At 36.5% G+C, this 14,606-nt stretch overlaps 1 protein-coding gene across 6 annotated transcripts in view; it reads right to left on the bottom strand.

The window, feature by feature from the left end:
* LOC5566825 overlaps positions 1–11,728 on the bottom strand; it is a 28,319-nt gene extending 16,591 nt beyond the window's left edge. Inside the window, exons 1-3 of one of the 6 annotated variants that reach the window (XM_021842405.1) lie at positions 11,348–11,728; positions 10,742–11,058; positions 202–305 (exon numbers count right to left, since the gene is read on the bottom strand). In XM_021842405.1, the coding sequence (XP_021698097.1) occupies positions 202–305; positions 10,742–10,895 (258 nt within the window). In that variant the 5' untranslated portion in view covers positions 10,896–11,058; positions 11,348–11,728. The remainder of the gene's footprint in view (positions 1–201; positions 306–10,741; positions 11,059–11,347) is intronic. The other 5 variants (XM_021842406.1, XM_021842408.1, XM_021842407.1 and 2 more) reach the window with 5 other exon arrangements.
* Positions 11,729–14,606: the final 2,878 nt, after the last annotated feature.

Below are 14,606 nucleotides of genomic sequence, written 5' to 3'. Positions count from 1 at the left end.
CGACTTGAATCTCGTGTTCACGCGATTGAACCATGATTGGGTCGTTTCAGCCAATTTTTATAACTTATTTTGGAAGCAGACAACTTCAGACTTTAGACACTGAAATGATTATGGTGTGATAATGATGGGCTAATGACAATTAAGCTGATGGTAGACGATCAATGAAGCTGTTTGGCTGATTGGTAGTAAACGCATAATTACCTGGTAGATAATGAATGAGAAATCGGCGGGAGTTGCGCTCGTATGGGTCGGAATACGCTGCTCAAGGGCCTTATCCAAATGATATTTTATGAAGGCTTCTTTGTCTGGAATAAAAAGAAATAATGTTTTTTTTTAATAATCATTTATTGGTATTACGGCTAACCAGCCGAGTGCAAGTTTGAACAACTATCGTAAAACTGAATATTAAATAAATTTCGCCGTTAGATTAAATTGACAAATTGATGTGAAATTTGCGAAAAAGTTACACGTCTTCTCGGTGAAAATCGAACTCAAGACTCCCTGTTCATTAGGTAGGGCGCGTTACCCCTACACCACAAAAGGCAGCCTCCTGACACCGCCCATACAACCCCATTGAAAAATAACGAGCAAACATCTATGGTTCCCACTGGGAAGTGGTTCCCACTGACAGCTCAATGTGTGTAAACAAATAACCGTTTGAGGAATAACAATCGATAATGGCGAAATCTTTTTTTTCCGAAAAATTTCTTTTCCCGCATAACAGCAGTTATTCGAACAAACAAACGGTTGCAAACTATTGGATTGTAGTACAGCAAGTCAATTAGGGTTGATGAGATTAGCTGGAAACACATTTTAGTATTGGAGGAAAAATTCCCTAATATGATTAGGCCAATGTACGTTGTTGCTCTTGAGTTTGATGCTGACCACGAAAAAATGGCTGCCTAGCACCGGGTTGACAAAAGGACGCATGGACATAGAAGTTAACCTGAATTCAATATCAACTCAATAATCACGTGAACCTCCTTCGCAAAACGCACCTCTTTCGGAAGAATTAGACGCCCATCCAAACACTTTCTAATGTATATGCAATGCCTGAAGTGCCGAAAGTGCAAAGTGCATTCCACCACGTCGCACAGTGGGACGAAATCAAAAAAAAGTGGGACATGTGAGTTTGTGCTAAAACTATTGGGTTTAGCGTTTCGACATGTTCTACAAAGTTTCATCATTTGTTGAGTACTTCATTGAAACACTGAGAAAAAAAATCACTTCAGGTGATATACACTGAGAAAAATAAATACCTTTTACGATTCTGTTGCAAATCAATCAACTTTTCATCGATAAGATGCATTACATAATGGCCTGCTTTTCCTACCAATGAAACAATGCTGAAAAGTGCTACTTTTGTAACTGACACTGTTCAGGAGGCGTCAGCCAAATATCCCAGTCTAATCAGCCATAACATCTGAATTTATATGTGATGTGCGATCCAGATACAAGACTGGCGATATTGTCGGCGCGTTAGTATGAGTTAGAATAAATTACTCGCCGAAGTTAGATTTCTCTCAGAATCTATGCGAGATACCTAATTTTGGAAGTGGTGCATTCGACTCGCATTCGGATGCGCTCGAATACGCCCTCCTTCCGAAACAAGGTATCTTGCATGGATACAGAGAAAAATCCATTTTAAGTGAACTGCATTTTCAGCCCGATCTGACAATACTTGTTTGGATCGGTCCAGCATTCGTAGAGGTGGCAGCAGAACCCGCTACTGTACGCACCTGTTGTGTCCTGCAATAGGAAATATGGGTCTGTATTAGAGGGTCTTGTTTCCCGGACTCGAAAAAATCCCGGGATTTCCCGGGACAAAAATTGAATGCGTCCAAAACGACTATAGAACGGCCAGAGCGGGTATTGAAGCAATGTTTAATTTTATAGATCAGTTTCATAATAACCGAACCTGTTTTTGAAGGTGAAGTCGAATTAAAATAGGCAAAAACAATGTTCTCTTAGATTTAATTCATCAATATTTCACCTATCTGCAGTTGAAGTCAATGGGCATATATTAAAGTTAATTTGAAACGAAATTCAAACGTGAAATTTAAATTCAAATTTAACCAAATTATTTACATTCTTGTGTTATATGGAATCTTCATGCTTTTAAATTATTAGCATGACAGGCACAGGTATGTTAGTCCCGGAAAAGTGTAAGAAGGTACACTGGGCAAACCAAAAAGGTTACGATGATTAAAAAATTAACCATCAAAGCATTTTTTACAAATCTACTACAATTTATTGAAAGTTACGTTACTAACATACCAGAAAAAAAGTATAAGCTTAAGTGGTCTTAAACCTCAATAAAAACGCTTATTGAGTATGCTAAATGCAATAACTAAAATACATTCTTGCATCAACAGTCATTAGAAAAACATGCAGCTTGTTTTGTGCCATTATAAGAAAATAATACAACAGTATTTTCCAGTTCAACATGCAATTTCGGAAAATCCCGGGATTTTCGATAATATCGGATTTGCAAGAAGCTGTTGAGCGCAATTCAATTCAATCACGCTCACCAATACCCCTATCAGGAAGAGCTAACACCAATCTATCTGATAGTGGTGTTTGTTTACGTAGGCGGGCAACGTTTCTGAAAAAAAGACTCAAGACCTCTTGGGCCCTTTTCAAATGTTTGTCCAGATTTGTGACTTTCGTAGATACCACAATGTCGCAGCCTACGTGATTGAATAATACTGAAATGATACTACACACGGATGTACTTCCACGTGGTTTCTGTTGACATGTTTGTTTGTGCTTTTGGAAATGATCCAGCTTAAAAAGATTATTCCGTAATACAGTGAAACCTCCATGAGTCGATATCTGAAGGGACCATCGACTCATGGAAATATCGAGTCATGGAAACAAATGCCTTGGAAAGCTGTTTGAGGGGACCATCATAGTAACCATGCAATTTTGTTTTCAGTATGGTTCCATGAGTCGATATCGAGTCATGGAACATCCACTCATGGAGGTTTCAAAAAAAAATGTTGTATGCAACTCGTTGCAAAACTCGTTATTTTTTCAGCATCCGTTGTATTTATCCAACTCGGTGAGCCTCGTTGGATAAATGTTCAACTCGTGCGGAAAAAATTATCATTTTGCATCTTGTTGCATAGATAACTATTTTTTATTTATTGTCAAAATTAAAAACTGTCTAAGAATGTATTGTATTTCATGAAAGTTTACTAATGCCTCTATCACTGGTACAGACGCCCTATTAATTGTTAAATACGGTATTATTAACTCTTAACACCTGTACATCCAACCCCCCTCAGAGAGTCGGAAGTGAAATTTTGACCATGGCACTATTTAAGATTGATGTTGATTTTTGGGTTTTTGAAATAGTTGCGTCTACCCAAAGTTATTAAGCAAAAGGCTCTTCCTAGTTTAAAAAACGCATTTTTTTCACAAATTCAACAATAAAAAAAATAAAGCGATGACTTGTACCTAGTTTTTTTACATAAAATATATTTTTGATTTCACTCAAAATTGTGTTAACCTACAAAACAACATAAACAACTTATTTCCCAAGGTTGTTCGTCTGTAAATACAACGCAAGGCTATTGAATGTAGTTTTTTCGGCATGAATTTACTTGTAGGTATCAAGTGAACATGTTTGAGCTAAAATAGTAACATTCTATAACACTCAAATGTTGTTTGAGTGAAACAATGAATTTCCAAAAACACTCAAAATTCAATTTATCAAAAAAAAAAAAAAAAAAAAAAACAAAACATACAAAAACGAATTTCCTGAGCTTTTTTGTCTGTAAATGAAAATTGAAGGCTATGACATGTAGTTTTTTCGGCATGAATTTATTGGCAAAAGTCAAGTAAATATTTTAAAGACGGAAAAAAATTGTTTGACTACACTCAAAATAGTTTTTACACACTTATTTCCCGAATTTGTTCATCTGTGAATAAAAACTGAAGTCAATTACATATAGTTTTTTCGGCATGAATTTACTTGTAGAAGTCAAGTGAACATTTCTGAGCACAAATGGAAATTTTTGATTACCCTCAAAATTTATTTTTCCTGACATATTACGAAAACGTTTGTCTGTAACTCAAAATGCTCATAAAAATGTTGTCAGATACACGGAACACTAACTATTACTTTAAAAATTATAACTGTTCCCATTTCGACAAAAACTGTAAAAATAACATTATGTCATCGTTTAACCCCTCTACCGGCAGCTTCATATTACCGCAATAAAAATATTAAAACTTCGATAACTTTTTTGTTCATCGATATTTGTACACCATTGTTTCACAAGTTCTCGAAAAACTGTTCTAGTTTTAGAATCTGTGTCAATATTGGTCATTGGTCAATTGGATCCTGGAATATTCCGAAATATCCTGGGGGACCCACGCGTAGCTATAATCCACATGAATATCTCAGGCTACAGAATTTTTATCGAATTCGGATATTCACTCTTCGAAACACTATATTGATGAGAGTACGTTGAAAAGAAATGAAGCAATATGGTAAAGCCATCTTTAAATAATGAGCATTCATGTGTCTGGTACCAAGCTGATCAAATAAAGGACTTAAAAACTTCAAAAACATCATTTCATAATGTTTAGATATTTCCTAGATGCTAAGCCGATTTGTATGATTTTTTCAGAGTAGCACCTTATCACCTAGCTTTGTGTAGCCCACATTTTATTTTATTTCATAAATTGGCGTGAAACAAAATGGCCGCCAAAGACATTTTATATGGAAAATGTGAGCCCCCCAATAAATGTCGGAATATCTTTAAAACCAGATCACCAATGACTTATATCGACAAAGATTTTTAAACTAGAAGAGTATTTTGAGAACTTGTGAAAAAATGGTGCAAAAATATCGAGAAACAAAAAAGTTATCGAGGTTTGAATATTTTAATTGCGGTCAAATATGAAGATGCCGGTTGAGGGGTAAAATGGGCATTAAACATTAAAAATCATAGCAAAATAAAAAAAATTAAAATAATATTAAATATATTAAAAGTACATAAAACAAAACATATATTAATTTATGGGAAATCGTCATTTTCAATCAATCAAACTGTTATGGATCCCGTAGAATCCTGCAACTCTACTAGATACAGTACACTTCCATTTGATGAGAAAATAAGAAAAGAGTTCGTAAATTTTCAAAATGAAAACCTAGCTCTTCAGTGTCTTTGGCAAAATGGAGCAAACGACCAAAGGATGAAACATTCAAAGGATGAAACGACTAAAGAACAAAACGTTCAAAGGGCAAAACATCCTAAAAACAAAATGTCCAATGGATACAATGTACGGAGCACAAAATGACCAATGAACAAAACGTCCAAAAGACAACACGTCCATAGGACAAAATGTCCAAAAAACAAAACTTCCAAAGGCCATAACGTCCAAAGGACAAAACGTTAAGAGACAAAACGTCCGGAGGATAAAACGTGTAAAGGACAAAACGTCCAAAGGACAAAATGACCAAAGAACAAAACGTCCAAAGTACAAATCGCATAATGAAAAAAAAAAAAACGTCCAAAGGACATAACGTCCATAGAACAAAACGTCCAAAGGATTAGTCCAAACGTCTGAAGGTCAAAACTTCCAAAGAAAAAAAACGTCAAAAAGACTAAACGTCCAACTGACAAAATGTCTAAATAACAAAACGTCAAAAGGACAAAACGTCATCAGGACAAAACGCCCAACAGACAAAACATCCAAGAGACAAAACGTCAAGAGCACAAAACGTTCAAAGGTCAAAACATCCAAAGGACAAAACACCAAAGACCAAAGTACAAAACGTTCAAAGCACAAAATGATCAAAAAACAAAACGTCTAAAGAACAAAACGTCCAAAGGTTTTGTCCAATCGTCTATAGGTTCAAACTTCCAAAGAAAAAAACGTCTAAGGAACAAAATTTCAAAGGACAAAACGTCATCGAGACACAACGTCCAAAAGACAAAACGTTCAAAGGTCAAACGTCCAAAGGCATAATGACCAAAGGAGAATTTGAAGAAAGCTTCTGTCATTGTCTCGCCGTCTGATAACAGTGAGGTAAGCATCTATATAAAAGTCGCGCGACACCCTTTTTTTATATTGAAGCTTTCCAGCCCTGCGTCCAAAGGTTTTGTCCAAACGTCTAAAAGTCAAAACTTCCAAAGAACTAAAAAAATGTCCAAAAGAAAAAAACGTAAAACGGAAAAAAAGGTTTATACTCTAGAGGACAAAACGTCAAAAGGCAAAATGACCATAGATCAAATCGTCCAAAGCATAAAACGTCCAAAGGACAAAACGTTCAAAGGACAAAACGTTCAAAGGACAAAACGTTCAAAGGATAAAACATCCAAAGGATAAAACGACCGAAGAACGAAACGCCCCAAGCACAAAATGACCAAAAAACAAAACGTCTAAAGAACAAAACGTCCAGAAAATAAACGTTCAAAGGTTATAACGTCCAAAAGACAACACGCCCAAACGACAAAACGTCCAAAGGACAAAGCGTCCAAAGAACAAAACGTTAAAAAAACATCCAAAGGACATAACGTTTAAAGAACAAAACGTCAAAAGGACAAAACGTCTAGAGGACGAAACTTTCAACGCACAAAACGTCAAAAAAAAAACAAAGAACAAAACGTCCAAATGATTAAACGTCCAAAGGATAAAACGACCAAAGAACATAACGTTCAGAGCACAAAATTATCAAAGAGCAAAACGTTTAAAGAACAAAATGTAAAAAAAAAACAAAATGTTCAAAGGACATAACGTCCAAAAAACATAACGTCCAAAGAAAACACGTCCAAACGACAAAACGTCTAAGAGAAAATACGTCCAAAGAACAAAACGTACAAAGTGTCCTGTGCAAAAAAGGACATAACGTCTAAAAAAAAACACACACAAAAATTTTGTGCAAACGTCTAAAGGACAAAACTTTAAAAGAACAAAACGTCAAAAGGACAAAACGTCATCAGGACAAAAGTCCAACGGACCAAACGTTCAAGCTACAAAACGTCTAGAGGACAAAACGTCCAAAGGATAAATCTTCGAAAGGTTTGAATTAGAAAACAATTTCTTGGAAGAATAAATAAATTACTATTCAGACTCGCATTCTAGTAAAAATCAGCATAATATATGGCTTGGATCCGCTCAATATAAACGATCCAAGCCAAACGTCAAATAGCCCGATCCCTATCAGAAAGCAAGCCTATATGCGGTTTCAAAAAGCTAAATATACCAAACTGAAATTATCACATGATTAGCTTCATTTTTTACTTAATTATTGCTGATCTGGTTTTGAAGACATTCCGATGTTCTTTGAGAGACTGACATTCTCCGTTTAATCAATGGCTACGCGTTGGTCGCCCAATATTTTGGAATATCTCTGGATCCAGATGGCAATGATCAATACTGATTTTAAAACTCGAATAGTTTTTCGATAACTCGTGAAAAAATGATGCGGAAATAAAGAGAAGCAAAACATTTATCGCAATTTGGATATATTTGCTGAAGCTGTTAATAAAGGGATTAGGAAACAATACTTATTCGAAGTAGAAAACTGGCAGCTTTCGTTGTTTTGTCCCCATAGATGTTTTGGGGCTCTATGTTTTTACAGGGACATTATTGCAAAATGTTTACTTATGGGATCTTCAACACCATCTACAAGTTTTCTAAGGATGAATGGTAATTCAATCTCTAACATAAAAATTATAAAACAAGGGACTTGAACATGAGCCAGGCCCACATAGCTAAAGGGTGACAACAAATTGTACAATAAGTTTTTCAACATTCCATGTAGCCTACTTTTGTGCTGGTTTTCTAAAATTATTTCTATCCAAACTGTTTCAAAAGCGCCTTGATCTCCAGAAAAACTGAGACCAAACCGGTTGTTTGAAGGTTCCCTGGTTTAACATATTCTGAATCTACCAAAAGAAATGAACAATATCTAATTTTCCAAAATATTTGGTGCGCTGAACGTTTTTGAATTTGACATGAAATCCACTTTTGAATCATGTCTCAGAATATTTTTCTTCTTCATGAGCTGTCATTTTGTGAATCTAGATATCATTGAGATTTCAGATTGAAACCTTTTTTGCATATTTATGTACAGCTAATATTATAAAGCGTGATAGAACTGTGTCATGTACTAAAATAAATAGTTTTATCGAGCAAACTACAAAAATAGCAACTTTTTCATCACCAAACAGCCCATCTGGTCCTTGAATCTATGAATTTTGGTCGAATGACGTTTAGTCGAAGGGACACTTGGTCGAAAAAAAATAATTGCTTTGAGAAGCATATGACATTTGATCGAGAAAACATTTTAATAGGGATATTTAAGGTAATTTTACATAGTGACATTTTTCGTTTTTACGCATTGATTGCGTTAGGCAGCGTCCATTAATTACGTAACGCTAAAATTGGAAATTTTGACCCCCTTTCCCTCCTCCATAACGCTTCTAGTAAGGAAAATTACAAATTTTTGTATGAGCTGTAACGCTTGAGCCTACTCCCCTCTCCCTCTAGAGCGTTATGTAATTTGTGGATGCCATCTTACTTGCGTTTATTACGTTTCTTACTATATTTTTTATCATTCAGGCTGGTGAATAGGAAAACGAATCATATAGGCGGCACTTTTGATGCACTTCGTCATAAGCGTTGGTCTTTAAAATTGGCTCCGTATAAAAGTTAATTTTCAGCAGACAACATCGGTCAAATACTGAAGAAACGAATTTTTAATTATTATTATATTTGGAGACAACTATATTTAGAGTTCTACCATATCGGATGTAAAAAAACGACCCGATTATTGAACCTACAAGTACAAAAGAATATTCCGACCAAATGTCCGTTCGACCAAACGTCATTGGAACATTGGGCCTTCTTTAGCCGAGTGGTTAGAGCCCGCGGCTACAAAGCAAAGCCAAGCTAAAGATATCTGGGTTCGATTCCATGACGGTCCAGGAACTTTTTGTAATGGAAATTTCTTGACTTCCCTGAGCATAGAGTATAATCGTATCTGCCACACGATATACGAATGCAAAAATGGCAACTTTGGCAAAGAAAGCTCTCAGTTAATAACTGTGGAAGTGCTCATAAGAACACTAAGCTGAAAAGCAGGCTCTGTCCCAGTGATAACGCTAATGCCAAGAAGAAGAAGAACAAATATCATTTTACGAAGTGTTCTAAAGCTATTCGACCAAATGTCCCTACGACTAAATGTACTTACGACCAAATGTCATTCGACCAAATGTCTTTCAACGAAATGTCCTAAAGCCCTGGTCCTTACAGAAAAGATAACTTCATTTGTTCCCTCGCTCTTAAGAAAACCAAACCGAGTAGGGGAACTTGGGGGAATATGCCCATAGGGGGCAAAACGCGCCACCATCGATTTGGACGAACGATGTGTTTTAGAACGCTTTTTTTCATCCTAGATCGTAGAAAATGGATGAAAATGCTTTTCCCAATATATTTTTATGTGTTTTTCTCAACCAAATCGATAAAATCGTATAAAAACGTTTTTCGCTGTTTTCGTTGCAATTTTGTGCGATTTTCAATGTCATGTTTTAGGTCGATAAATAATCAAATTTCTAAAACTATTGCCGAGAGCCAACTTGTGCACTGTCATAGTTTGTATTACGTGCAAAACATATGTTAAATTTGCCCTCAAAAAGCTTATTGAAGGACCTAAACTTTAATCAACTCTGGGGGCAAAACACCAAAACAGCCGTTTGAATTCAAATTCTATCAACCGTAATGCCGCGTTGAGGTTACGACTAAATTGGAACCTTACAAATGTACATTTTTCGCATCAGCATGTATACTATTATTGAACAATAACATCTGAACAAACGCCCGGATGTATGCAACCCATATACAAGCATGATTGTGTGCGTTCGTTTACAGCATGGCTAACGCCGAACTCAAGCGGGGCGTTTTACCACGCAAAACAATACATATGCAAGTTAAGCAAGCATTTTTTGAAAATTAATTTATAAACCCCAGAAAAGTTAAAATGGATAGCTGTTTCTACTATTTGGTAGAAAACATGTTTGTCTAGCCAACCATAATTAAAAAAGATCATAAAAAAATGTTTTTCACATCTAAAACCGCTGTTCTCCTTAACGTGGGCAAACTACCCCCAGTCCCCCTACTTGATAGCATATTGTTTGTTTCGACCCAGTGGTCGAGTCGCGATAGGATCTTCTACAATTACCTTTAAGTTATATTCAGGATCGCATATTTACAAAAACTAAAAAGGCAGTTTTTCTTCCAAATGGAAAACAAATCTATGTCAATAACGATAAATTGATGTTCTTGTTTTTTTTTTGTGATTTGTTGACCTATCGGAAGAAAGCTGCGTTTGAAATTTCAACAAATGCTAAAACCTTAAAAATCACATGATAAAAAGCGATTGGGCGGCAACAACAGTGATCAAACGCTAGTTTTCCAGATTTTGAATATTTATTACATTGACCTGTCTCCACTAGAACTTAATAATGATGTGCTTCATGAATGATTTGAAGCTTCATCCATACCATATTTCCATTGGTATTAAGAACTGTTCTGAAATTGCGATGAGTAAAAAGTGGATAGCTGCGTCTAATGGGATACCTGATTGTACAAAATATTTAAATAAATTTACAATTGAAACAATTTGATTATTACGTCTGTTTTTCTTTGTTAGAGTCCTCATATAATTCCAAAAGTTGCATCTTTCCTAAGCCAACACACAATCCTAATACAACATACTAACCTTCGGGTGCAACAGCATCAAAATATCGTTGTGCAGGGGATACATCGCCTTTCCCTTTTCCATGGCTAAATGCGAAAACTTTTCCCGCTAATCCGACGGTAATCAGCAAGATTACGACAGCTAAGCTTCCCATTTTTCGAATTTGTGCTGGCATTATTGCTTCCGTCTCTGTCTGTCTAATTTCATATCACTGTTCTCGTCTCAAAACCACCACCACCACTCACTGAAACGCACAGCAGTCCTGAGCAAGAAATGAAAATCTCGATATCCGCTGCCGATCAATGATGTCTTTCTGCTGCTTTCCACAAGCTAACTGTCTAAAATAAAGTCACACAAAATCAGGCACTTTATGGATCATTACACCATGTATGTAATTTTAAAACATCCTGAAAAATCGATTTTAAACTGATTTCTGTTTCATTTTCTCAAGTATTGCAACACACAGAGATGCTTAGGATTGTGAAGCTTCTTTATGTGTCACATTCTTTGCAAAAAAGTAGAAGAAATCAACCCAGGAGCAAGATTTTCAGCATGTCTTAAAATCACACAAATGATGTATTGATCCAGAAGAACAGTTCTTCTCGATTTTGTGCGAGTCGCACTCACTTTTGTGTAACTTCGTTCAAGCGTGTATCTTCACGAACCGGAATGTTACCCAGCGGCACTTGTTTGCACACACTTTCCCAGACACTCAATAACCTGACACAATTTTGCACACTGAATGTTTCGTTCACTTCCTGGTTGGGATCATTCGGCACGCTTCTCTTCCAAAGAATCGCTATCAGCTGGTTCTAATCAGAAGTGCTAATCTGCTATGCCGCCTCAAAGGCTTTGTCACTTTCTCAACGCCAATTTAGCGCCTCGTCAGAATTTCCCGGGGGATGGATGTTAACTGTGGCATCGGAGGCTCTTCACGGTCGATTGGAAAGGGGAAGCTATCGAAGCTGAAATAAAAATTAGGTCTTGCTAACAACACACGGGAAGGCCAATCATCACCCGTTCAGAGGCGCACCAACAAAGACAACGACGACGACCCGTAAAGCCAAACGGATTCAAGATTAGAGCAACGGATCCAATTGGGCAAATCAAACCGTATCGAAAGGACACGGGCGTAGCTAGGTCGCTTAGAATTGTCAAATGATTGATGTGTCCGAATAACAAGTTTTATTTTTGCTTTCTATAGGAGGTTTTCAAAGTTCAGCCAGGAAGCCTTTCAGACTTAGAGTTCTGATTATTACCCTGTTGTGTACGATTCGACAAATAATATTGGATTATTCTAACAATGTATGTTGTAGAACCAAAGTTTTTTTTTTAATTTTACAATCAAGCCAAATACTGTCGAAAGCTTTTTCTATGTCTAGAAGAACAAGTTCACTAGAATAGCCTTCAAATTTATTGGAATGAATCGAACTTGTTTCACGTAAAATTTGATGAGTAGTCGAATGTCCATGTTGGAATCCTTACTGTTTATTAGCAAGATTTGAATTTTCGTTGATGTGGACCTTCATTCTATTAAAATTGACCTTATAAAAAGTTTACTGATGAAGGAAAGCAAGCTAATTGGACGTTAGCTAGAAGCTTCAGCAAGATTTTTGTTCTGTTTTAACTGGTACAACCTTTAAACTTTTCCATTTGTCAGGAAAATATGCCAAATAAAAGTATTCATTAAATATATCAACCAGGAATGACAAGCTGCTCTTTGGAAGTTTTTTTTTATGAGGATGTACAAAATTCCATCATCGTCAGGGGCTTCCATAGTTTTGAATTGTTCGATAACACTGCGGAACACGTGTTACATAGTGGAGTGTTGCTGAATCCATTGCCGTTTCCAAAAATATCATAGCATTTGAGATATTGGCTGTTGAAAATGCAAAATTTGACTATATCAGCCAACTTGCATGCAACTTTGCCAGCTTGTAAGGAAATGTATTTGCTTAATTTGCCACAGAATTCAAACTTTATGTGTATAACAATACTTATCAGCAAAGTTTTTAATACTATTGATGCTCAAAAGTTATTTTTTGGTGTTCAAGAAAAGAATTGTATTTTGCCATATAAGAGAAAAGAAGAGTTTTATATGGATACTGCAAGCATGTTAAAAAAATCGATTCAATCCTAATTTTGTCGCGCTATTTCAACCATATTATATCTGACATGAAAGTTGAAGTCCTATTTCGCATGCTTGCTGGATTAGACCACAAATAAATTTAATAAATCATACCTTAAATTTCATGTAAACATCAATTAAGCCAGTATTTACGGAACTTTACCCAGACAACCAGAATGTACGTATAACGAAATCACCTTTTGCGTTATGCGATGCTTATACGTGCAAAGTTTCACGTATAAGATGTTGCGAAAAAGCTTTATACGTACAAAAGTGGTGGCGATATATGTGCATATTTTATATGATGAAAAATAACATGTAATGCGAGTGCGTAAATTTTATTGCGAACTAGTCTGTACGCTTATGCGACTTAGTTTATGATAACAAAGTTGATTTGACAGCTGCTACGGACTGATCCGACTTACTTTGTACGAGTATACGGGACGAAACGAAATGTACATGTAAACTCATAAAATAGCGTTTTATGCGAGGAAACTCATCAATCAAACGATATCATCCATCATGTAGTGCGGGAGTGATGAAGTTTGTTTAAATAAACGACTTTGTGCATAAACTGTTATGCGACTTCTGGTTGTCTGGGTAGCGACCCGTAGCTAAAAATTGTGACCTGCAGGGACATTTCTGAGAACGGCATCAGATTCAGCGACTCCAAATCTAATAGAGACACATAAATTAATCCTTGAGACAAGCACAAATGTAATTTTTGTTACGCTGGGTTATAGTTCTCTCCTCTTCCAAAGCAGTTATCCAGGAATTTTTGAAAATGTTCTCTTGATTGAGAATGCTTTCGAAATCCTGAGTAACTTGAGTTTCAATTGAGCTAGCGAGTCCAAAACAAAAATTGTGTGGGCCCTTTCATCATCAAGATTAAAAGTTACTGCTATAAGAGTTACTGCTCTTCTGATGGGGACTCCTGGTTATTGTCCTGGATAGTAAGGACGCAAATCTTTGAAATGCCTTTTCTAAGCACACCATCCTGGGTACGGACGGCATCCACCCGGATGTTCCCATTCTGAGTAGGGTTTATTCACAAATTTCATAACGCCAAAAATGGCCATTTTCGACACCCACCCACCCCCTCGTTACGCTTTTTGTATGAATATTTTACCAATTTTGTATGAGACGTAACAGCACGAGGACACCCACCCACCCCCTTAAGCGTTATGAAATTTGTGAATGGGCCCCTAGGGAAATTTTTAGTTATTCGTTCTAATCGTCACTTCTGGGGTTGGCAAATTGTCCTCTTTGACGATATCCATGGTTCCGATACGAACATCATCACGATGTCGTGTCCATTTCGTCCTATTATTCAGATTACAGAGATACTGCGTTTTCTATTTTCTTCCAAAGTTGCTGGACAAAATCTTTCGCGTTTGCCAATCTTCTTCTAATTGACATTACGTCCTCACTGGGACACAGCCTGCTTCTCAGCTTAGTATTTAATGAGCACTACCACAGTTATTAACTGAGAGCTGTCTTTGCCAAAGTTGCCATTTTCACATTCGTATATCGTGTGACAGGTACGATGAAACTCTATACCCAGGGAAGTCAAGGAACTTTCCAGAGTCTGGAGCGACCGGGAATTGAGCCCAGACACCTTCTGCATGGCTTTGCTTTGTAGCCGCGGACTCTAACCACTCGGCTAAAGAAGACCCCTCCCAGACAACCTGAAATCGCATATCAATATGCGAACAAAGTCAATTATTTGTACAAACTGCATCACTCCCACACTACATG

This window comes from Aedes aegypti, chromosome 2 (assembly GCF_002204515.2).
Source record: "Aedes aegypti strain LVP_AGWG chromosome 2, AaegL5.0 Primary Assembly, whole genome shotgun sequence".
Classification (NCBI taxonomy): Eukaryota; Metazoa; Arthropoda; class Insecta; order Diptera; family Culicidae; genus Aedes; species Aedes aegypti.
Note: the sequence above shows the minus strand (reverse complement) of the source record. Positions and strands in the feature narration are given on the sequence as shown.